This window comes from Hydra viridissima, unplaced genomic scaffold, assembly GCF_058129835.1.
Source record: "Hydra viridissima isolate aposymbiotic clone 2 unplaced genomic scaffold, HvirCarnegie_v1 scaffold_12, whole genome shotgun sequence".
NCBI classification, from domain to species: domain Eukaryota; kingdom Metazoa; phylum Cnidaria; class Hydrozoa; order Anthoathecata; family Hydridae; genus Hydra; species Hydra viridissima.
The window spans coordinates 7,251,231-7,274,052 of record NW_028324311.1 but is presented as its reverse complement, the minus strand read 5'-3'; the positions used below and the strand labels follow the sequence as shown (position 1 = coordinate 7,274,052).

At 27.5% G+C, this 22,822-nt stretch overlaps 2 protein-coding genes across 13 annotated transcripts; both read right to left on the bottom strand.

Moving 5' to 3' along the window:
• Window positions 1–302: 302 nt before the first annotated feature.
• On the bottom strand, window positions 303–11,263 carry LOC145194102 (DNA replication licensing factor mcm4-A-like). Its single transcript, XM_090068126.1, has 21 exons — window positions 11,094–11,263; window positions 10,082–10,385; window positions 7,885–7,966; window positions 7,581–7,775; window positions 7,226–7,405; window positions 7,088–7,142; window positions 6,902–6,973; window positions 6,181–6,436; window positions 5,528–5,674; window positions 5,188–5,276; window positions 4,982–5,084; window positions 4,693–4,753; window positions 4,493–4,608; window positions 4,184–4,277; window positions 2,578–2,732; window positions 2,172–2,289; window positions 1,927–2,026; window positions 1,718–1,814; window positions 1,493–1,537; window positions 1,116–1,326; window positions 303–1,031 (listed from the first exon to the last, which is right to left on the bottom strand). Exons 1-21 carry the CDS (start codon window positions 11,146–11,148, stop codon window positions 933–935), a joined length of 2,634 nt encoding a protein of 877 aa, XP_089924252.1. The 5' UTR covers window positions 11,149–11,263; the 3' UTR covers window positions 303–932.
• Window positions 11,264–13,986: 2,723 nt separating this feature from the next.
• On the bottom strand, window positions 13,987–21,478 carry LOC149881032 (uncharacterized). Of its 12 annotated transcripts, none has more exons than XR_016445722.1 (6): window positions 21,307–21,472; window positions 20,586–20,699; window positions 17,406–17,577; window positions 17,094–17,213; window positions 14,813–14,884; window positions 13,987–14,385 (listed from the first exon to the last, which is right to left on the bottom strand). XR_016445722.1 is itself a non-coding variant. In XM_090069063.1 (6 exons), the coding sequence occupies exons 1-6, from the start codon at window positions 21,337–21,339 to the stop codon at window positions 14,323–14,325; spliced, it is 522 nt and encodes a 173-aa protein (XP_089925189.1). In that variant the 5' UTR covers window positions 21,340–21,466; the 3' UTR covers window positions 13,987–14,322. The 12 variants fall into 12 exon arrangements, 10 of the variants coding, with proteins under 10 accessions (XP_089925189.1, XP_089925186.1, XP_089925187.1 ...); XM_090069063.1 differs by having other exon boundaries at window positions 17,094–17,161; window positions 21,307–21,466; XM_090069060.1 differs by having other exon boundaries at window positions 17,392–17,577; window positions 21,307–21,459.
• Window positions 21,479–22,822: the final 1,344 nt, after the last annotated feature.

Genomic DNA, 22,822 nt, shown 5'->3' with positions numbered 1-22,822 from the left:
TGCATTAATATTTACATTATATTATCAAATGCAAATTTAAAAATAATCATTTTGTAAACGAAAAAAATTTATACTATAAAAATGAATGTCTGTCTGTTTGTTTGTTCTTTATGCAAATCTGCACATGTGCACCAAATTTTGTACTTGGAGACATTTTTACCCAGGAGAGGTTTAAGACCAAGTTCCGATTACCGCGGACTCAATGTTCAGGGTGCGTATGGCTGGAACCAAGTTTCAACCCCTCCAACCATTCCTTGACCCCAGTCCCGTAGGACCAGTTTTTGAATAACAAAAAGAAACCCTTAAGACAAAAAAACTTTCATATCTTCAAAACAATAAAATACATTTTATTAAATTAACACCCATAAAATGTCCCATTTTGTACCCGGCAACTTTGCGCCGGATATTCCTGATTGCATTGTATTTGCCGACCTATACACGATTTCTAAGGGATGATATAAAAAAGGATATTATGTTCGCTGCTACACAAGCTGATCAATCACTTATTCAGTATCGATGTTTTGCAAACGTACACCAGATTGGATAAGTAACTCATTCATGCAACTTCACAAATAATTCTCCATAAACTAAATACTGCGAGACTTTCGTTGTAGAGTACATGGACAATGTGTGTTGAAATTTATCTACCCCAACAGCACCGCTCCAAGGATCCGCCATTTGTAACCAGTTATATTACTGAAAAAAGTTGTAGAGGGCGCTATAGTTTATTTTATAAAAAAAAAAAAATGATGGGGTTTAGAAAGAAAACTTTTTCTTTCTAAAAAATTTCAAAATATTTTCCAAAAAATACTGAAAAATGATTAGTGAAATTTCTTTCAGTTATCAGTCAAAAGCTATTTCATAAGAATAGCTTGGACTCGATCATCTGTTCTGAATATCAAAACATCGACTTTGGAGTTCAGGCATCAAGTTTAAATTAACCGTATAGTTTTTCTATCCTCTGGCATAAGAATCAAGTCGTCGTCTTTTAGCAGTCTTAACGCATCATCAAATAAAGAGCGACTTATTTTCTAAAAAAACAAAAAGTAATGACCGGTGTAAATTTTTGATAAATACGTTTAATCGTATTTGTATCAAGTATATTTGATACTTACCGCCTCAGATTGCTCTCGGAACTCCTCGAAAAGTTTATAGTAACTTATAGTCGGAACTCTTCCTTTGGTTTTTAACAACTCTAACAAAGCTTTGGACGCATCAATTCGTCTTTTTCGGTCTGTGATGCTCAACCCAGTAGTGAGTATATTAATATCAATCATGCCAGTCTTTGGATCCATGGCAGACTGCTTTAAAGCTTCGCGGTGCAATCTGAGCAAAAACATTTTTATTTCATCATAAGTTTTTTGTGAGAGCTACTTTTTGTGACATTGCAACTATTTTTATTTTTACCATTATAGAGGTAAAAAGTTTTGTCAATAACTATAAAAACGTTAAAATTATGAAAATAAAAACTATGAAAGCTAAAAGTATGTACCTTTTCGCTTCCTCAACATCTACTACTTGGACAAACTTTGAAAACCTAAAAAAATTGACAAGCAAACAGATTTTTAAGGTAAAATTGTTTTTGTCACTATCAAGATTTGAAACTTATCATATATTCATTTATATAATATTACAATATATTATAATATATACAAACACATACACATAAATCTATATTCATAAATGCAATAACCAAAACACCTAGAAAGAAACACACCTCATTTTTGCATGCGCTTCAGCCATTCGTATTAAAGCCTCCAACTGTCGAGGATACGCAGAAATAGACCCTCGGCTTCCACCGGCCTTTCTCATATCTCAAAAAAATTAAAATTAAACTAAATAAAATCCAAGTTTAGAACAAAGCAAACAAAATTAAAAAAAAAAAACTTTACAGCTTTAAAGAATAATACGAAGTTAAATACAAACCAACATATGAGCTTATCAAGAGCTGTCCAGCTTCTTCGCTAAGCTTTGGCACAATATTATTTTTGGCATATGAAATATAATCTTTTAAAGTACTCATATCCTAAATGAAAAAATTCAACCTTTTATTATAGCATCTATCTCCATAAAAAATATCCAAATATATGTTATAAATAAGTAAATATAATATTTTCCATATATGTAAATTTAATCTTAAACATACAATAAAAAAATAAAAAATTGCTTACCACTGATTCTACATCAGCCTCTACTTCTGACATATGATAAAGTGAAACCAAGTGTGATGCTAACCTCCGATCAAAATGCTCATCTTGAGGGTCCAGCATTAAGAATATTAGATCAAATCTTGATTGAAAGAAGAAAGAATGTTAGTCACAAATTAAATCTATAAACTTTTGATTTTTATTGAAAAAATGTTCTCATGGTTTTATTGAATATATTTCATTTTATGTTTTAATGACCAGCTTTTTTAGCAGCAGTGATTAATATAAACCATTGATAAAACTTACACAAACCAATGGTGTCTTAAATATATTTAACTATCTTAATGACAAGACTAAAAGTTGTAATTGCCTAAAAATGTATAAATTCAAAAAGAATAATCAAAATACTTATCTGAGTATTAAAACAGACCTTGAAAGTAATGTGTGTGGCAATTGAATATTCTCAACAGTAGTAAGGCTGGGATCCCATTGTGATTTTTGTGGGTTTGCAGCTGCTAAAATGGAGGTGCGAGCATTTAACTGACAAATTATACCAGCTTTTGCAATTGAAAGTGTTTGCTGCTCCTAAAAAATTAATTGATTTAGAAAAGTAAAAAAAATTATCATACAGTTATATCTTTTTGTAAGAATTCCTATTGTGATTGTTAAAACTAAAATACTGCTAAAAAATTTAGCACACATTAGATTTAAGTTTCATTTTTCTTCTTTTAAGTGAATTTTTAGGTGGTAGACTTCATATACCTTTTCAATTTTTTTTATCTACAGTTAATTAAAACAAACCTTATATTGAACAAAAAAAAAAAAGAAAAAACATTGCATTATTTTAACCATCTTTTTTTAACTTAAACAGAGACCATGTTAATTAGAGAACTAAGAAGAATAAGATTTAGTGATGAATCCAACTTTACAGTTATTAACCAAAAGAACAGAGTGATTATCCGAAGACATAATGAGATGTTTTATAGTCGCTTCATTGTGCCGCGACAACATGGTGGTGGAGGTGTAGTAGACATATGGGGTTGCATCACTTATGACAGCCTAGGTCTCTGCTACTTATACAATGGTTGTATGGATCAACATAAATATATCGAAACACTTGAAAATCATTTAATCCTGACTAGAGATATCTTTTATAACAATGAGTCAGAGTGGCAGTTTCAACAAGACAACGCTCCTTCTCACAAGGAAAAAACAGTGACTATTTGGTTTCAAGAAAACAACATTAAGGTACTACAACATTAAGGTACTACAACATTAAGTGGCCGGCTAGATCACCTGACCTTAATCCAATCGAAAATGTATGGACTGTACTGGACCGTAAACTCACTAAAGCTCCCATAACATCAGCTGAACATCTTAGGGAAAGTTTGAAAGAGTAGTTTATCAACAGCTTATCAACTGATTATTGCCAAAAACTTTTTGATTCGATTAAAAGATGTGAGCTATGCATAAAGAACAAAGGTAGACATATCCCTTATTGATCTTGCTATTAAAGCAAACTTAAATCCAGGTGTGCGATAAACTTATGAGCAGCTTTTTTTTAACTTTTTTTTATATATTAACTTTGATTAAAGATATTTAGTGATAGACACTTGTTGTTTTTTTTTTGTTTTTTTTCTCTTAATGTAATTAAAAGTCAAATAAATGTTTCATTTTTTAAAAAACCTTGAATTTCTTTTTTTTTACTTTTATTTCATTTTTAAAGAAAAAAACGCAACTTAAATCTAATGTGTGCTAAATCTTTGAGCAGTATTGTATTTTATTTGTTCAGCATATATCATTAAAAGACTTCTATGAAAATTTTTTGAAAAAAAGAAGCTGTTAAGTGTAATAGACAACATAAGAGATAACTAAAATGTAATCTTCTATGCAGTTGTAATACTGTTACTGACATACTACTATACTATTGCAATAATTACTTTTCATCATTGTAACTATATCAGTAATCTCAGGATGGGAAACAGAGACTATCATTTATACACTAGAATTAAGGATTCTAAAAAAAAACAACCTACCATTACTTCATGTAGAACAGACCGAGTACTTTCAGACATTTTATCAAATTCATCAATGCAACAAATCCCATTGTCACTTAATACTAAAGCTCCACTTAAACCAAATTGAAAAAATGAAAGTTAATAAAAAAATGTATATTTTATTTAAAGGAGTAAAACTATTTAAAATAAAACTGCAGCTGTAAAAATGACTATCAATTAATTAATTAATGCAATTATAAAAATGACTTAACTGTACTTGCAATTATGACTTAATAAATCTGCAACTGTAAAAAAATGATAAAGTAGCATTTGAAGAAGGTAACTCACGTTTGTAAAACAAGTTGGTTTGTTTCTGGATCTCGTGTAACATATGCTGTCAGACCAACTGCTGAAGAACCTTTTCCAGATGTATATTGACCACGAGGGACAAGGTTGTGAACATACTAGTAAAAACAATTCATGTAAAATACAGTTTGTTGATTGCAAAATTAAATAAGCATTCATGCACAAAACAAAAAATTTGATACTTGCAACAGCTGTGATTTGCTTGTTCCAGGATCGCCGCACAAAAGAATATTTATCTCAGACCTGAAAAATAATTTCAAAACAAAACTTAACTATGTATCTATATCTAAATAAAAATGCAACTTACATATCTTAGTTGCAAAGTTAAAAAATTCAAGTACTTGAATAATACAGAAGCTGACAACCATCAAAAAACAAATCATATGAAATATAGCTGACAAAAAACATCATCAAAATATAGCATTAAAAAGCAAATCATATGAAAGAAATAGAGCCAGTTTGTAAAACTACCTAAACTTTCCACGGCCTGCATGAGTAAAGTCTTTTGCTGTACCTCCAAAGAGTTGCAATAAAATGCCTTTTTTAATGTCAATGTTTTCATAAATACTTGGGGCTATAAAAATAAGTAAAACTAAATGAGTCAAATATGTTACTATCTGACAAAACTCACTGAAACATTGAAATAAATACTTAAAAAATTAGAATTATACAATCACCTAATGCATGGGCAAGTCTCTCATAAATATCTGGCATCCTTGAAAGTTCATTTAAGTATTCAATTCTTTCATGAGTAAATGCTACTTGACTAAAAAAATGATGGTCAAACCACCTAACAACTGTTCTTACATACTATGCTCTTATATGTATTGTATAAGAGCATAGTTTTTAAGTTTTTAGAAGACTAGATAAGACTTATATTTAAGTCCTTTAAAGATTAGTTCTATTTGTACATTTTATTTTTACCAACTTCATTCACATCATGTGTAAGTTTGCTTTTAAAAGATGTTTTTCTATGCAAATTTATTGCATTTACTTTTAAAAAAATAATTACATTACCTGTCTGAGTCCCTTTCATAAAGTTTACGCTTGTCTGATTTTCGAAAATGAATAACATCGATGTATGTCTTGTATACTGCTTTCACATTTCTCATTCGTGGGTTCACACGAAGTGGAGTAGCACGGTATATTCCTGTTACTGTTACTCTAAAGTTCAAACTAACAATATTACTAGGATTAATGCATAACTTAATAAAGACTTTAAAATTAAACATCTAAAATTGCTTATGGGGATCTTTGGGATTGAAACTAAAAATATCTTCCAGATTTTAAACTCAAACTTTTACAACTTTAATAAACTGAAAACTCTGTGTTAATAAAAAAACTTATGCAAAACTCTTACATTTAATTTTGATTTAACTTATGAATTGAGTATAAACTAAACATAAATGAGTTTTAGTTAAGCTTAAACATGTATCACATGTACACTAACATAAATGCTTTTGCAGCATTAAATGTTACTGCATATCCTAATATGTATGTTGCACTGTTATTACAAAGAAGTTTATTAATTATTCAAGTGAACCATTTATTTCAAAATCATCTATAGCTAAGCCAAAAGCCAAAAAAAAAATTAAGCAAATGTAGTTCCTGATTTTACTTATGAAAACTTTTTGAAACTTTAAAGCAGATTAAAAAAAACTGTACATCACCTGTCACCTGCTTGAACAGTATCTACAAGGTCACTGTATGCATACATTATAACAGTATGAGGGGTTTGTCCAGCTGGCATGTCATCTGGAGATTCTTGCATTTTAACCATTTGTTTATCAGTGAAACGTGAGCGATTATGTATAAGACCCATTCCTTGTTGAGTGTTACAGTTTGAGCAAGAAGCTGGTTCAACAATAGTACCTCTATCAATCTCCACCGTTTGAGACATGTGACAAACATGACACTTGAAGAACGCTACCAATTTGTTTAATAGCAATATTGAAAAAAAAAAAAAGTAAAAGCACAGCATACAACTTTGAGAATTAAATTTGTTAAAAGTTTAATCAAATAAATAAGCAATAACTTTTATGTTTTGATGGTTTGAATACTTTGCTCCTTTTTTTTTCTAGCAGATTTATTAACTTTAATTGTGATAAAATAACACTTTCATTGCTTTACCATTGAAAATCCAATAAAAATATTATACATATGAAATTGTAAACTAGTTGATTTTTTAAACGAAATGCTGCTCATGTAATAGTTATTTTTTATTACCACAAAAAACTATTTTTCAGTTGCTAATTTAAATGCAAATGAACTAAAGAAAATTTCACTGATTTTCAAGAGGCACTTTCAATATGCATATTATTTATCTTTTTTATATAACAATATACATCTAAATAATCTTTGCTATTTAATAAAATTACTCTTTTAACTCACCTTCACTCATCTCAGGAATAATACTGGATGTTCGTATAATCATTCCACTTATAGTAATCATTTGGTCAATATCTATATATTACAAACTTATTTTGAGAATAAATTTGAAAAACAACATCATCAAAGAAATGTTAATGTCAATTAACTGATTTAAATTAAGCTATAGATTTACCCACAAAAAAATACCTTCTGGGTTTAATGAGCGCATGTTCATAGTTTTGTCAACATTGAATGTCCGAACCTAAAATAAATATAGCTGATCATTAAACAAACTTCCTTCTAAAAGTAAAAAAAAACCTAAATATAAAAAAAAACAGTTAACACCTGTATCTGGTGATTAAGACCAGTGTCCGGAAATTTCTCTTCAAACAACTCATTTACAGCTATGTCAAAAGTGGGAATCACTTCTTGTGGATAACATATCAACTGCCTGTATAAATCGCTGTTGTAATTTTTTAAGTGTTTACAATCAATATTTAAAAAGGCATTCTCTGTGATGCTGATCTAAGAACAACCAATTAGATTATTAGGAAAACACAAAATAATCTCTGCTCTGCTAAATTTTTCTCATTGAAAATAAGAAAAGAAAAAAAGTTAATGATTTATTCCAAAAAATTTCCCAACTTTTCAATAAGAATGACATAAACAGTCTTTGAGCAGAAAATACTTTATTGCTTACTTCTTCCAGTTTTTGCATATACAGTGGCTTATCTTGCTCGTATTCATTATTTTCATCAAAATCATTGTCAATGTAAGTGAGGACAAACTGACGAAATCTTTCTTTTGTTTCTGTTACAACAACATCAGTTCCCCAAATGACCAGTTTTGGTTCACTTTGAATTTCACTTGAAAGACCAGGATCATTTGTATCAGACTATAGTAAAATAACTTGAGAATCAAGTATTTGTAGTTTTATTATTAGCTAAATTAACACAAATGTAATTTACAAATATTTTAGCTTCTTTTTCAGTATTCTAAACTACCTGTTCACTTGCTCCAACATTTACTTGCCTATAAGTTCTGTTGCTTCTTACATCACTTCTTAGGCGTGCTGGTGTTCCTCTCCTACAATTTAAAATAAAATTTAAAAGGAGGTAGATAGTCAGTGTAAAGCCAATGTAAAAAGAATAACCTATAATATTACTTATAAAAGTTTGCAGACAAGTTCTACATACATACATACATACATACATACATACATACATACATACATACATACATACATACATACATACATACATACATACATACATACATACATACATACATACATACATATATATATATAAAAGCTAGATCAAACAATATTATAAAGCTTAAATAATGGATTTTAACTTTATTATAAGAAATGATTTACATTTTAAAATGAAATGTAAATCATATGTGTATAATATAGTATATCTGTTTCAAAAATTTTGAACAAGTGTTTAAAAAAAAATCCATCAAACACCTTGAAGAGGAAACATGGTGCTTAGTTGATTATTTTTATTTTTTTTACTTTTTTTTTCATTTTACTGTAATTATATGTTAATTAAAGTCCTAAAAAGCTTATTTAATCTATTTTCTAGTTTATTCTAAAAGAATATAAACTTGTTTGCTTTATTTTTTATCCTATCATAAATTGTTTTTTAAGATCTATAATGTTCTTTTTGCATAATGATTTATTCTCTATCAACGGCTAAATCAATTAAAAAGTATGACTACTAAAAAACTTGTCAGAGGGAAAATCTACTTAAACTAATTTTAGTGAAGAAACAATCCAAAGAAACAAAACAAAACAAAAAACGGAAGAAAAGAGTAACAATCAATAAGAGAAGATAAATTATCTTAAAGAACTAAAAAAAAACAGGAAATTGTCTTGCAACTTCAGTCCAGTTAACTTTCATACTTCAGTCCAGTTAACTTTCATACTTCACATCTTAAAGACATAAAAAATAGTATTGCTAGCATCACTAATTCTATTTTCTTATTTAACTATATTTAACAACTATTCAGTTGGCAATAATGTACTAACTCTTTATTTGACATACAGAGTAACAGGAATAGTCTTTAGTTTTTCTGTAGTATAGCATCAACATGAATATTACAAGAAATTCACTGAACTGTGTTTGGAAATAATGACAAACCAAGATAATATAACTTTTATCAGTCAGGTGAATATCAGAATTAAAAAAAAATTCTATGCAATTAAAGTTATTTATATCTACTTGTCACATTTTTTTTTTAAATAAAAAAACCATGTAAATTTACTTGTTTCATTTATTTATTAAGTTTTGATTATTTTCTATAAAATACATCTAACCTTTGGCAAATATATTGTATAACTACTGTTTTAATCAATATGACATCTGTGATGAGCCAACTTGGGGTTTTCAGAAAGCATTAAAAAGATACTTGAAGGGTCAGCCCAATCTCCAGATTATAATCAAATTGAATGCATGTGGGCATTCAATTTGATTCAGAAAAATTCAATAAAAAAAAATTAGCAACTAGAATGACTTATCCCTATCATTGAAAGAGAATGGAATAATATGCTAATTGAAGTTACCAAAAAAATAGTCAGTTCTGTACACAGAAACTGCAGGCAGTCAAGAAATAATTATATTTTTTTGCATCAGATTGGTTTACCTAAATTTCATAACGATTACAACAGAGATTGTGCACTATATTTGACAAGAAAAAATTTTTGTGGCTGTTTCAGCCACATAAAAGAAAACTTTTCTACTGTCTTTTTTATGTATACTGCACAGTCTTGTAAAAGAAAACAGTATTAAAACCAGACAGATGTTTTTTTTTTACACTTTTATCTTTTTTTTTTCAACTTTTGTGTGATTGAGGGACAAATTTTAACTTTAATTACTCAATGTTACATAAAAAGATTAGAATTAAAAGTTTAATAAATATTTTTTTCTTTATGTTTATTTTAGAGTATAAACCAATTGTGAAAGACTCAGCACCACAGTGGTATGTAAATTAACCTGTGAGTTGAATACTTGATATTTTTTGTTTAATTTCACCAAACCAATTATGTATGAATAAGGTAACTTAAAAATGTATATAAACACATTTTTAAATCATCTTGTTAATTAAACTTTGTTTATAGATGAATTTTTAACTGTTGATAAATAAACAAGACAATAGAGTAACATTGTTAACTTAAGTTAAAACTATATAACTTACGGTGTGCCTCTAACACTTCCCATTTGGGAAGAAGGAGTTCCATAATTCAATGGTGAACTTTGTGGCTCAACTTCACTTGTATTTAACAGACCTGTCCGACTGTTCATTGAAGTATCAAGCATACCATGGTCTTGTTGTGGAGTTCTAGGAGACACTGGTATTTCTAAAAGAGGTGAACTTGGCATTTCTTTGTCTATACGCCTACGCTGGAATGGTGGTTGTAAAGAGGCATCATCTGATAAAGGTTGCAAATCTGAGGATTGATGTGTAAAACGATGTGTTGATCTATCAGAGTGTTCTGATTCTATATTTTAAAATGAAACAATTGTAGTAAAAGTTAATATAAAAAGTAATAATATGGATTTTAAATTACAATGCTTTTTATTAAAACTTTGATAAGCATAGAAAAAAACTTACTCTTTAAAGCAGATTTTTTAAATCCTTTATAACTTTAAATTATAGGTCTGAAATAAATTTAGATGTCTAATTTTTGATTTAAATATTTGAATCTAGGCTAATTCTAAGTAGTTCTTATAAAAATAAAAATAGCTCTTTTTTTTAAAGTGCTATAAATAATATCACTTTAAAAGAAAATAACATTTTCAGTAGCTTAGTAAATTATTTTTAACAATCTGAAAGCTTTTATAGCACATTTTTTACAAGGTAAAAGTTTTAAATCTAGGAAAAGTCACTAAAAATATAAGTACTTGCATAACCGGAATTAGGGATAAGCACGTAAGGGACACTATTTGATAGAAAACCGTTAGAGAGAAAAAATCTTAATAAAAAAATGAATATCAATTGAATTACATATATATATATATATATATATATATATATATATATATATATATATATATATATATATATATATATATATATATATATATATATATATATATATATATATATATATATATATATATATATATATATACAGTTGTTCTATCTGGTTATTTTTTTACATAGTTATTTATTACTTAGAAACTTTTAGGTAAAAATTATATCTTACGCGGAGTTGCACTTTTAGTACGTTTTTTGTTTTGCTTTGGGGTAGTTGGTGCCATTTCAAACCCAGAGCATAGTAAAGATTCTGAGTATTATGTTTCAGGTAGGTAATATCTGCTTATGTGATAAAGTTTATTTGATTATTCTGTCGCATATTTCGCGCGAAATATTTTTTGACTTCTTTATTCAATAAGTTAGCTTAAAAAATCTTAAGTGCCCGAGACTAAGCGTTCATAAGATTTTTTTTAGCAATAGGAATCTTAACAAAATCGATTTAAACACCTGCAATAATCCGATGTTATTTTAGGATCATATAACACATTTTCCATAAATTTGATATCTAATCCATGAATCACTATTTACCGTTATCCTTAATTTTAGATTATGCATCCTATAAGGATGGTTTTTTATTTAATAATCTCATCACCAACTTCTAATATTTTAATCATCTAATATTTTAGAAACGATTACAGAATTTTTAAAAAGAACTGTAGATGTGTTTTCATTATTACTTGTATCTGCACCGCCAGATTTTGATTTATGTAGTGATGCAATCTCATTTTGTTCTTCTAAGGTGACCACATAAAGAAAAATCTGAGTTTACCTTGTGACAGCGAAGGATAGTTGCACCCTTTCCATCTACCAAAATGATTTCTAGGTTGTGTTTGCTCTCAACTGCATACTGCAATTTTACTGCTCTGTAGTAGAAAAAGACGCAGGTTTATAGCGCCCCACATTATGAAGAAAATATGTAAAAGATAAGCATTGAGTTTGGTTTTTCGATTTTTTTACGATTATTAACGATTATCATCAATCATCATGAAGAGACCTTTAAAAGTAATACTTATCTTAGAGTCTTCAGAGAAAACACAAGATTGATGATTTTTTAGTTCATTTTGCAGTCTCGAAGCTTCTTGACTAATTGTTTCTTTGTTTTCATTAGGTAACCTTTAGGGCGACAAGAATTTGCACTGTTTGGGAAACAATTTTTGTAAACAACAGTGTCTGGACAATTTTTCAATATTATTTACAATCTTATTTTCAATATTATTTGGAATGGTAAAAGTTGACTCAAAAGAATGGATTTTACTTCAGGCACTTTTCCAGATTCCGTCCGTTTGTATGAAAGCCTTATATAAACCTGCTTCATCAAATTCAAAGTTGAAGTAAAATAATAACTTTATATTTATTTACACATGAGTTGAAATTAATCACAGGATTATGATCAAGAATGCGCTTTACAATGTGGTTAAGAAAATTATGCCAAGGAAACATTTATTTTTTTAATTAAAAACATAAATAACAGGCTTTGATTTTTAAAATTCATCAAATACATGCATATCCTCAAATATCAAAGTAGTCGGCTACAGGTCTTCCGCCATTCAGGAAGAAATAATCATTTTTACTCAAAATTCGTGCATTTTTGCAATTACAAACTCCATTTTCTTGAAAAGTCAGTGAAAAATGATTAGGGCTTCTAGAAATATTCGAAATGCAATATTTATTTATATTACGTTTTAGGTAAAAACTAGAAATTTTTCATATGGAGATTGAAATTGACAGAACTGCTTTATTGATCTATGATCGATGGTATCGATGGTATAGATATTTAAGAGTTCTCATGTGATCGCTTTAATAAGCAATACTTCAAATTGAAATAGGATTGCTGTTGGTGGATTTCCGAAAAAATTCCAAAAGCTCTAGAAAGAACCTGCTGCAAGTTTGTTTATTTTTAATTTGCAGCAACCCACAATTACATGAAATAGTGGTTTGTATACAACAACAATGACAAATTTCCGGACAAACTTTGCTGTCACCAAACTATGCCGCCACCAAACCATTCTTTAGATAACTCCATTAACCAGACACCTCTTCAACAGCCGGAAGCTTTTCAACAAACGGATCTTAGTGAGTAGCGAAAGTTAAAGCTCTGATTTTTTTGTCATATAGTAAAAATTGTTCACCACCCAGTTTTTGTTAGCCAAATGCTAGTATTACAGGAATAGCTATCCTGTTATTGGGATTAGCTGATCTTTTATCTTTTCTTCATTGAAATCTGATTATTATTTGCACAATTCTGGATACACAATGGTCAATTTCAGCTAATACTTTTTGCGGTAACGTCATTCATGGAGAAGGAAGGTGGGTGAATGTGCTCATTTTCTTCTTCAACTACTTGATTTCTAAAATTAACTTTTAGTTTTATCTGAAACTTTCCTTTTTTATTCAATTTTTTATTATTTGCAAGTAGGGTGAACGCATTAGTATTTACCATGCAATCATGGTTGACCAATTCAAATTTATCCATTAGAAATGAACAGAAACAATAAAATAAACCACTTGACTTTTCAATGAGGGGCGATTTATTTTTTGAATTGCTTTTCATTAAAATACTTTTAATGTTGGTAATTACACAAAATAACTTTTTTGCACATTTTTCATCAATTCTTTCAACAAAACTTTTAATATTTAAAGAGCTCCTATCTAAGGAACATATGTACAAAGATCGTCATATTATACCACCGTATTAGCTAGTCCGTTTTGAATAAGATCATGCAGTATTGCCATAAAGCATAGACTTTTCTCCCTTTCTCTCTCTCATTGCTACATGATTTTATTTTCTGATAATGAAAGCATCTAAAATTTGTTTAAGATTTCGAAGTTAAGTTGGGCCCGAAGGCAATATTTGCAGATTTGCTAATATTGCCCTAAGGCGATGGTTTCAAAAAAAATTTTGTCACGACTTTTGAGAACAATAGGCAATCTAAACTTTCAGCGTACACTTTTTATTTGTTCAAAATTGTATATTTAGAACAAAGTTTTTTATTTGAGCTTTCTTTTTTTATTTTAAATTAAAAATGACTGCCGGATTTATTTCTTAAGTTAAAAACAGAATAAACATTTTTTAAATTTATTCTCAATGCAGTTTTTATAAGAGATAAAAAAAAAACAAAAAAAAAACAAATATACTCATAAAGCAAAAAAAACATCACAGCATCAATAAATATATGGTAAATATATAAAGATGATAGCTTAAAGTTCAAACTGAAATAATGCTGCTTTATTTTCATTTTTCAACCTTTAAGAAAATCGTTAGGTACTCAAACTGCTAGCATTACGAAATTCGTCTATAGGACAATCAGTTGTACAACAAGATTCATTTTAGAAGTATATTTCTTTTTAGGATTGCTCTAAAATCCCAAAGAATCTTCACGTCACACTTTTTCACTTCATTAGACTCTACTGCGTGTTTCCTTTTCTTTTAAATAACTCTCATAATCTTTTGTAGATGCAACCTTAACATAAATTATCAATGGTTAGTTTTAGTTTGTAGCAATCATAAAATTGGCAAAATAAACCATGTCAACAGTTAATAAACTATATAGCAAACTTAAATATTCAGATCAATTTTAGTATTTTGCTCATTTATTTTCAAAATAAAGCACTTCACATAAAAAAAGTTTTTATCTTGGTTTATTTGATAGAATCTCTCCTCAAGCTTTTTTATATTTACAGATTTGTTAGTTTGCCCTAATTCCTAATATGTAAAATATGTACATTTTATATATGTGAAATATCTCATTAAATATTGTTTATAATTTCTCTTTTTTAAGTGCATATTAATGCATTTTGTTGATATATTACTTCCCCTCTCAATTAATTGTACAAAAAATACAGAAAATTGTAAAAATACACATTAAAAAAAAGTAATGATAGAGTTACCTCATTTAACCTTTCTTTAAAATAAAAATAACAGAGAGCAAGCAAACTAATACCATCAATATAACCCACAATCTATAAGATTAAAAAAGATGTTTTGAAAAAATCACATAATTGCCTGCTTTATACATGGCTGGATATGTTGCATAAATAGGCCAGAAATAGGAAGGCCAGTTCTTTAGTATTTTAACTTTCTGTGTTTTAAAACGTAAAATAGTTTTAACAGTAACGCTTAACGTTTCCTAAGTTTTTCAAAGTTTAAAGTTTATTAAGTATTCCTTATTTAAAATTTTTTAGGTCAACTCATCTGTGTTTTGAAATATTAAATATCAAATTAGTAATTAAATTATCAAATATTAAAATTAGTAAAACCATATTTCACAGTTCATTTCAAATATATAATTTTTAACATTTAAAATGTAAAGATGCATTTATAAAATAGCATTTGGAGCTGAGATGATAACGATATTGAAATTATAAACAAATTTGTAGTTAAAACAATTTATTTGTATAAACAGTGTATGTGTGTGTGTGTGTGTGTGTGTGTGTTTATATATATATATATATATATATTCACTACCTTTAATTTTTTCTTTATTTTTCTCTTTGTCTCCAATTGAAAGATAATACAGTATCTTTGTGCTTACTGCCACTTACAACCTTTTGCTCATTATTATAAAAAATATTTATTACTGTTCGATTGACAAGAGAAAGCCCCCACTCAAAATGACTATCACAAAGAAATTTTTGATTCAAACTATATTCATATAAATTTTTTTCACTAACTTTTCTGATGTTAAGAGTTTCCAACGTAAGTACACTTTGTTTCACTGTATCAAGCAAACCAACTAACAACATGACTTGCAATTAACTTTAAGAGAGTTAAGAGACGCCCTCTGGATAGTAGGTCAATGTATTCTGTATTTATTTCAAATTTTAAGTAACTTTCTGCATTTACATCCAGCAACAAAAATAGTAACCTCTCTACTATCTTCATCCAACTCACATTCCTGAATTTCATTACTAAAAAGTTCTGAAATTGAATTTAGATTCACATCTGAATGAAAAGGTTTTAAATCCAGTTTCTAAAAGTCAAAATTCTCTTTTAATAACAATCTCATTTGCAAAATTCTACCACTAAGGTAAAACCTACCACTACGGTATTCACAAGATTGCTGCAGATACATTTCATCAAAAAGAATAACACAATGATTGCTTATTTTGTCCTCATTTAACAATAACTTTAACGATTTTATTGAATCAATTCCACCTGATACTAACTTCTTTAATAGTGACTTTGACAGAAAAGGAGGTTGTTCCAAAAGATGTGAATGAGCCTGAGATGATGAATATCTTTGCATTAGTGCAAAATGTAACACTTTTGAAGAATATGGAGGATAACCATTAGATTTAAAAAAAGATTAGTTTTGAAAGTTCATTAACTAAGTAATAGGAATTTCTGTCAAGGTTGTGCATGATACCAAATTATTTAAAATAGATAAACTTGTGATTTTACAATTGTTGATAGTTTTAAACCAATGAGGAAGTGGAAGCAGACAACTTTTATAATTTAGTTTTACATGCAAGTTGTTATCAACACTTATTGATTTGATAAAAGGAGTGGAGTCTACAAAAAAAACAAACAATAATATAAAACAAAACTTTCATATCTTTGAAAACTAAATCCACTTGGAGAGCTAGATTCATGAAACATATCAATGTTTTTTGTTTCATCCATTTCTTGAAATGAATGAATTTCATCTGGTATAGTAGAATCTCACTTAGTTGGTGGTTTACAAAAGTTAGAAACTTTAGGCATTACAGAAGATGGAATACAAGTTTCTTTAGAATAAATGGATGGAACAGGTTTTAACTCATGTTGTAAAGTAACTCATTTTCCATATTTTAAATACCTTGCTTCAAAATGATCCACGCATATAACTTTATGTTTTCTTGGTTTCCAATCCTTTCTGTTACAAATTAAATCCATTTCTCTTCTAAATTTGTACCTTTGGGGAAATTAAGAACAGCTTTAGTTACAAAAAGAGAACTAATTCACTTTTTTTTAATTTATAGCCAGTTCAACAATTAACCACTGAACATTTATTTATTATAGTTCTCACAAATAATTTGGCAACTTAATCAACACAATATCCCTGGCAAAAAAAACACTGAAAATTGGCCTTCTAATTTTTGGTCTATTTTTGCAACATATCCAGCTGTGTATAAAAGAGGATCCCATTTTGTAAAAATAAGTGTCTGTATTTATGTATTTTAACCTTACCACACAATAAATTGCCTGAATGCAGTCATCCTTACAATCATTTGCTTCTGCTATTGCTATTACCAAAACTGATGAAGCCATAAAAATAAATAGTGCAAATACAATGTGAACAAATGGCGTCTAAAAAAAAACATCACCCTTCTTAGAATGATGATGATCAAAATGGTTATGCTAATGATCAGAAAGATTATCATTATGGTATTTATAATGTTTAATAAGAGGATGAGGCTGATGATAATCATAATCATGATGAGCATGTTGATCATGACAATTATGATCATCATAATATTAAGCTCACCATAATATTCTTACTCGTGCAATCAATCTGAAAACCCAATATCTTCATCATACAAATGACCACTCCAAAAATCAGCGGAATTAATGTTGCAATCAAAAGTAAGTCAATCTTATAGCCAATTTCCAATGATGAGGTAGGATTCATTTTCCAAGAAAGAAGCACAAGCGCTGACGCAAAAAATAAAATCTGGATAAGAAAAAAGATTGTAGTTATGTAGGAACTTATGAAGTAGTCAATAGATAAATATATATTCAAGTTGTAGTATTCTTTATCATGGACCTGTAAACTAGTTAATAATATTTAAATGTTACTTTAAACTTTCAAAACATACATAAAACACTTCTCAAAGAAACAGTTTTTATAAGCTATTGTTAATATATAATGGTTTCTATATAACAATAATAATAATAATAATAATAATAATAATAATAATAATAATAATAATAATAATAATAATAATAATAATAATAATAATAATAATAATAATAATAATAATAATAATAATAATAATAATAATAATAATAATAATAATAATAATAATAATAATAATAATAATAATAATAATAATAATAATAATAATAATAATAATAATAATAATAATAATAATAATAATAATAATAATAATAATAATAATAATAATAATAATAATAATAATAATAATAATAATAATAATAATAATAATAATAATAATAATAATAATAATAATAATAATAATAATAATAATAATAATAATAATAATAATAATAATAATAATAATAATAATAATAATAATAATAATAATAATAATAATAATAACAATAACAATAATAATAATAATAATAATAATAATAATAATAATAATAATAATAATAATAATAATAATAATAATAATAATAATAATAATAATAATAATAACAACAATAATGATAACAATGATAATAACAATAACAATAACAATAAAATAATAGTAATAATAATAAAAATGATAATAGTAATAACAATAACAATAATAATATAACAACAACAACAACAATAATGTGTGTGTGTGTGTGTGTGTGTGTGTGTGTGTGTGTGTGTGTGTGTGTGTGTGTGTGTGTGTGTGTGTGTGTGTGTGTGTGTGTGTGTGTGTGTGTGTGTGTAGGGGAAGCATTGGTGAATTTCAATAGGAAATTATAAAACAAAAAAAAATTCAGAAAAAATTGGAAACAAATATTTTCAGCTATTTTTAATAAAGATAATAAATAACAAACAATACTATATTTTCCTAATTTTCAACGCCCTGCACCTTTGGGATATAGATGGATTGTTTCTGGAGTTAATGAACATATTGATGTTACTGCTAGTGTATTGTCATGTTCATCAGATTGTAATGTTTCTCCTCTATTTTGTAACAGCTATAGAGGGTTTTTCTGCAACCATTTTTTTGAATCAGGGCAATCTGTTACATATGCAGACTCAAAATCATTTTCAAATTGACCTACAGAGTGGCAAGTTACCAGTGTTAATAAATGCTGATATATTTTTTAATGAAAATGTTCCTAAATTTGTGTTAAATAAAGCAGTCAAACTCTAAATGATTATAGTTTTACTAGAATTATATATGGATATAGCTTTACTAGAATTACTTAGCATGTAATCATTAAACAACTAATTTCCCTTTAAATGGCCCATATAATCCTGCATCAAGAGGTTGTAGTTAATGTGTGAAGTGCAGTGGTATGTTACAAACACAATCCCATTCTCTCTACAAAATATAGTCTCTTCAAGAGTAATATGGGACTCATGATTGTCTAATCAAATTAATATAGGATCATCTTTTGCACAGTTAATGTGATTCTTTATATGCTTCTAAACTGAAGCAAACTCCATTCATCCAACCAAAAGGGTTTGCTAATCCTAAGCTAACCCCTGGTGCACCATTTCAAAATTCTTTTTAAATAAACTTGAGGAAATATAAAAACTAGTGGGATTGTATTGCCAGTAGTTCCAACTTTGGTACAAAATATGATCATTTCTCCTCATTCTGCAGATGCAGCTTTTACTACCTGCTTTATTCCCTTAGGAGCAACTAAACAAGGAGTTTACATTACAATTGATACTCAGATTTTATCTATATTAAAAATGCAATTGAGTGGAATTTTAAATTTTTGCAATGCTTTTTCATAATTAAGAAAAAATTCAGATAATTTACCTGATTGAAGCTTGCTCCAACCAAGATTTGCCAATTTTAATGCCAAGACTCAAAATTTAATTATAGGAAAAAACTTGTTGTACAAGTAAGACCATACTGGATTTCACTACTTTTGACTAAATATGCAACTAAAAATTCTTCTTATTGAATTTTAAATATTTGGCAGTTTTGGGTATTTAGAACTAAATGAAGACTCCTTACCTATCTCTTCTAACTTCGAGGAATCTTTTTATTTTTTAAGTGTGTTATATAAAGTCATAACAGGTATGTTACTAATTTTAGCATCTCTGATTTTATTACCATATTAACTGCAACATACACTTTCTCCTTTGTAACATAAATCTTGTTGTTTTTCAAATGGCATTTTTCTGAAAACACATAACCTATTTAAGTAACTTGTATTTAAACAATTATATTTAAAGTGCATTGGTGCGTCGTATATCAAAGCAGCAGAAAAAACATTTGAGAACCATACCACAATGTACCAAGTATTTATGTAATCTACAGAACAGATGCTAAAAATTATGTAGCAATGCTTCCCGATTTCAATATCATTCCTTTATGAGTAAGTGCTACAAACTGAAATATTTTTTTATGTAATAAAAAACTTTTCTTTTTTTGACTTTTTTTTTTTTTGATTTTTAGGTTTAAACTTAAGTTTGAACAAATTAGAACATTAATAAAAACACTCAAAACAGTTGCGTATTCACCATACACAGTAAAATGTGAAAAAAATTAGCTTAGCGGCAAAATAAAAAAAAGGTAAGTTTACAGGTAACAAATGTTTAAAACCTTACTATATTTTTTGGAAGAAGTAATTATAAACAACATTTGGTATCTGTATTTAAAATGGTTGAATATTTGGCTACGTACTAATGCTAACTCTCTACTAATGCTCCCCCCAATATATATATATATATATATATATATATATATATATATATATATATATATATATATATTTCTTAATCATTAATTAAAACAAAAAAATTAGAAAGTTATGGTTAATTGTCATATCATTTACCACGTTTAAACCAATCGCATATTGAGAAGATTGAAAGGTTTTTAGAATGGTCTGTTCATTATTTTTTGATTTGGGACGCATAATGTTGTTGGTTATACCCGTTTGCTGCGTTATCTACAAAAGAATTTTTTTTAAAAAGGAATTTCTTTTTAAAATATACCAAAGCGTTACAAACTACGAAAACTGCAATTATTTTCTATCATGTAAATATAAAAACATTAAAAATTTTTCGTACACTCAAATTAAAACTCTTGCTAATTACCATATAAAAACTTCTCCTTCAGCTTTGAAGGAAGAACTACCAGAAGAGTTACGCTTTTTAATTATTATAATTTAGAAAAATTCTGAATTCAGGCGACTAACTTAATCGCAAATGAGCGTTACAAAGACTGCGCGAAAATAAAGTTAACTTATTTTTTCTATCTAGTGAAAATTCCGTTCTGTTTTTTTATTAAATAGTGTTTTATTTAACAAAAAGTTTAAAAAAAACAGAATAGCAAATAAAGATAAATTCAATAAAAAAAATGAAGAAAAGCAAATAAGTTCTGTTTGCTAAAAGTATTATAAAATCTAAAACTAAATCTAAAAATATATTTTCATCATAATTTTAATACGAACAAACAGCAGCAAAGTTTTGCTGAGTTAATTCAATAATTAAGAAAAATAATTTTTTCGCTTTTTCAATAAGTGAATATAGGCGCAAAATATAATAAACGCGTACTACTGTCATATGACTTTGATTGGATTTCATCATTTTATAAACGACTTTTTGTGATCATAGAAGCCATATGCCTCTGTAGATAAGTCGTTATATCATACCCATTCTTATGTTTTGCATTTTGAAAGATAAATTTTTTCGAAAGTTATATAAATTAAAGACCGATATCAATTTTTACATAAAGTGAAGACCGGTATCGTTTATTGATTTCTTTTTAAGAATAAACTAAGCTAAGCATAAATTATTAAAACCATAAATTATGCAACAGCTAACAAGATTTAAATATATCGAACAGAAAATTTCAGCTGATTATTAACCGATTGCTTTTATGAGCGTAATATCTTAACATGATGGATAATATTTGCAGTTATTTTTTTACAAAGGCATATATATTAAATAACTTTCGTTGATTAAACACTACAGTTTGCTTATCTTAGTTCAGTAGGGGATTATAAAGAGAGTATAAGGATTGGAAAGTGATAATCAAACATCATCAATCAACACGTAAGTCTCAAAGACGTCGTCGATGTTGGCGATAAAGATAGTGAAATTTAAGTCATTTTAGAAATTTGCTGTAAAGATTTGAAAATAATGAATTGTATACAAATGTAAAGATATATAATTTTTTTTTTTTTTTTTTTTTGTATGGTTAATTTCATTAAACGATTTAATTTGTAAAATTATTTTCTTTTCTTTTAAAACAATAACTTAACAATGTTAAGTTATTCGTTTTCATTTAACAATCGGTAAAATTATTCATTTTCATGAAAACAATTGGTAAAATTTTAATTTTTAAAAAATCTGGCAAATTTCTGGTTAAAAATAAGCATTTCGGAAAAATAATTCCACTAGAAAAAATGGCTCTTGTGTCAATATAAACTAATACCACATTCAATATCTGTTTCTAATGTCTCTCTTTAAACACCCGCCCAAGGTTCTTTTTATTCACACTGTTATTGGACTGTTAAAAAAGTTCGCTTTAAAGATTTAAAAATTATTCGTTACCTTTTTTTTTTTTAGTTTGATCATAAAAATATTGAAAATAAAGTTTTAAAATGTTGTAAATAAGGGCATTCTTATTCAAAGCAACTTTTTTCCCCTCGTCATATAAAAGGATTAAGCCTCGTAGGTTTGGTTGGAAAACTGCATGATGAGCTTAGCATTTTTACACTGTTATTTTAATTTAATACTTTATGAGCAAGCACAAACAGCTAAACAACATTGTATACAAATCAAAAATATTAAGAAATTCAAATAATTAAGCAGAAAGCAAGTGTGCATGTCTTCTAATATATATAAGCAATAATGATTAATTTAAAAGTTTCAAATGAGTTTAGTGATTAAAATATTAAGTTTGTATAGTTAATAAACTAAAATAGTACAAATACAGTAGTTCTTCCACGCTATCAGGGCACTTCCATGGTATAAGGAACTTTAATGTAGTTTTTACAACTAAGCAAGCAAATAAAGTTGTTGGTTAGCAACGCTTGGGTATAAAATGGTGTTTAAAATAAAATTC